General features: G+C 30.9%; 1 protein-coding gene across 1 annotated transcript; it reads right to left on the bottom strand.

The window, feature by feature from the left end:
• Positions 1-1,022: 1,022 nt before the first annotated feature.
• Positions 1,023-3,122, bottom strand: LOC18034459 (probable 2-oxoglutarate-dependent dioxygenase At5g05600). The gene is made up of 4 exons (XM_006423038.2): positions 3,108-3,122; positions 2,378-2,457; positions 1,460-1,787; positions 1,023-1,325 (listed from the first exon to the last, which is right to left on the bottom strand). Exons 1-4 carry the CDS (start codon positions 3,120-3,122, stop codon positions 1,023-1,025), a joined length of 726 nt encoding a protein of 241 aa, XP_006423101.2.
• Positions 3,123-3,371: the final 249 nt, after the last annotated feature.

Here is a 3,371-nt window from a genome sequence, read left to right as displayed (position 1 = left end):
TTGTCGGGGCTCATGCTATGGTGCAATTATTATTAGTAGAAAAGCTTCCGTTCGACGTAAATTTACAATAAAAAATCAAAAACCGAAACTTTGACTATAGATCTATGGCAGATGAAAATTTCCTTTCAAATAATAATTGCACCATTGCGAGTCCCAATAATAAGAATTCTAATGATACCAAAATATAGTTCAAATAATACTAAAGTATGCCCCATAGCGGCCGTCCACAATTTAGGGTGACCAGCGGTGAAAATTGTTTATTTTAATTATATAAATTTAAATTATTAATTCAATATAAATAGTAATAAAATATAAATGAATCGTAAAATATTAATTGAACAGGAATATTAAATTATAATAAAATTTATTATTTTAAGTAATATAATCCATACCACAGTAAATATAATATTATATTACAACTTAATATAATATAATGTAATACAATACAGAACAGGCCCTTTAGATTAAAAACATTTGTATTAGAAAAATAAAATTAAAACTTGAGATTAATAATTGGGCCTTGGCCTGGGATCGAATTTTTTAATTCAAGCACGGGCCTGCAAAATAAGAACCGTAGCTGGCCCTCCGACCATCTCGTTGAGCCCAATTTTGTTTTTTAACTCCTTAATTAAGGCCTAGGTAATTCAGTACATGAAAAAATTAACATTAAGTAAAAATTTAATTGATGCGTGACCCGTTGTTTACTAGTTCAGCAAGTGGTTGATTTGTCGTAAATATGTATAAAAATTATAGGATGTGTCGTTTTTATTACCAGAACATGGATGAAGACAGATAAGCATTAGATATATTGTATTAGCAAGAATCATGGGATTGATTTCCCAAAACTAGAGGAGCTATCCAATCCAAAAAAAAAAACAATATTAATTCACCAACTAGCAGATGGCATTATTGCAAATTCCATTATTTCCATCGCATAATATATTCACAGACAGGTTGATCAATTCAAAGATGAAACACATTACATATGTAATTTCGCTAACTACAAAGCAAATTTAAATTAATTACTTCTTGTTAATAGAGAGTGCTCCATCCAACTCGTTAGCTAACTCTTGTACCTTGAAATGAGAAATTTGAATGTTCTCAACATCAAGCTTTTTGAAATTACTTTGCCTTCTAGTGGCTAAAAATTTTCCCAAATTGTATGCTCTGTATTTAACAGGATTTTGCTCATTTGTAAGCTCATCTAATGGTCTCACCATTGTGTAATGTGGTGGGCTGAAGAAAAATGGAATTGAAAATCTTTCCTTCTCAGAATTCACCGTAACCCTATGCTCCACACTCTCATAAACATCATTGCTCCATACCTGCACAATTACGTAGATTCTATTGGCATTAAAAAAAAAAAAAGTGTATCGAACACGAAATTTTGATTTTTGACACCATATTAGTAATTATTAACCGTTTGAACAAAAAACTTAAGCTGGCTATTACGAATTACCTGAAGAATGTCACCGACATTTATGATATAAGCACCCGGGGTGGGTTTGATGCGAACCCACTCTCCATCTGATTTTCTCTTCACCTCCAGGCCTCCGACATCATCTTGAGCAAGGATGGTAAGGGCACCAGGGTCCTTGTGTCGACCGACACCTAGAGCTAGGTGAGGACCTGGGCATGGCGGATAGTGATTAAGTCTAACAGATCTGGTTGGATCTTCGAAGAAGCTACTGAACCTCCTTGCTGGGAGTCCCAGGCTTAGGGCTATAAGTTCCATCAACTTGTAAGCAAGTTTTTCCACTTCTCTAGCATATTCTTCACATGACTCTCTGTCAAGCATACCAAAGATAAATTCATAACTAAAGTCCTATCATTGAATCTTTTCTTGCAAAATTAAACATTTGCATTAATCAAAGTATATACGGTGGCTCCAAAAGATTACAAGTTCTCATATTGACCAACAACCAATTATAACCATTTGAGTGGTATTTAACACCTACGAATCAGCTTGTTATGGTTGTTTATCTTGTCAATAAGTACCTCTTGTGGACTATATTGTGACTTCTCTCCAACCATGAGAAAATTCACGTCACCAATTTAGATTTGCTTACTCTCAAGCATATTAAATTGGATAGCACAAAGATAGTAATCAAAATGTCAATTAGATGCATAAAAAGGGAAAAACTCTTTTCGACACTTGTACTAAAAGATTAGAATATTTATCTCTTCATTTGAGATCTCTTAAATTTTTAAGAATTTATACTAAAAATAAAAAATATAAATAAAAAACATATTGTTTCGAAAAATAATGAAAACAAGATAATTATCTATTCAAATCAAATAGGTCCACTACATTGCAATGATCAAATTATCGTTAAGTACTCAAACTTCACCATCACAATATAAGAGTTAATTTTACCTTAATTCAGGAGGATAATCAGGCCACTGATTGAGCATCTCAGGAACTTCATTTAAGAAAAAATTTATAAATTTTGCATACTTTGTAGTGTTATTTAATTGTGTAAAAAAAAATATTTTAATATAGTTTGTATCACTTTAATGAAAAATTATATTTTGCCCTTAATGAATTATTAGTTAATGGTTTTACACTAACGGTGAGTTCACAGAAGGATGTTTTGGGCTATTGTTTGAAAAGTAGGGATGAAATGGACTATTACATTAAATCTTAGGGATGAAAATGACTTTTTCCCTTATTTTATATATCACTAGATACATGGCAAAAACTCTAGCATAAAATCTCATCTCAATCTTTTTAATTTGAAGCAGATCGGAAAAAATCTTTTTAATTTTAAGATAATGAGATGTTGAAAGTATAAACTCACAAACAAAATGAATAAATAAACAAATAACAAAGAGTGGACTGCACATTAAAAAAAAAAAAGCTATTAAGGGAAAGATATTTTAGTATTTTACTTCAAAAAGAAAATTGAGCTTCAAAAAAAAAAAAGTCAAACACGATGCCAAACATAATTAAATATATAAAGAAGTTAGCTTAAAACCTAATAGCTTAATAGTTAATACCTCGTTGTTGATTTGCTCAATTTGAATGTGAGATTTTAGAATTGAAAATAATGAAATTAATTGGTTTCCATTTATTTTGTTTAATTTATTTTTCATTAACATGTCACCTTGAATTTGTCCATGACCCATGGGTAAACCATACCCAAACTATTATAAAATGATTTTTTACATAAAAACTCAAATTTAACCCATTTAATGATTTATCCAACCCAAACTATTTTATTTGATTTGAGTTTGGTTAAACCATGGGTTGTGGGTTTATGCCCACCCCTAGTTGAGCACACAATATAAAAATATTGAGTGCTCGCGAATGCCACTTCATAAAGTTGATATTTTACCTTTTTAATTAAAGTTCCTGACTAAAGTTCCAT

This window comes from Citrus clementina, unplaced genomic scaffold (genome assembly GCF_000493195.1).
Source record: "Citrus clementina cultivar Clemenules unplaced genomic scaffold, Citrus_clementina_v1.0 scaffold_8, whole genome shotgun sequence".
Classification (NCBI taxonomy): domain Eukaryota; kingdom Viridiplantae; phylum Streptophyta; class Magnoliopsida; order Sapindales; family Rutaceae; genus Citrus; species Citrus x clementina.
Note: the sequence above shows the minus strand (reverse complement) of the source record. Positions and strands in the feature narration are given on the sequence as shown.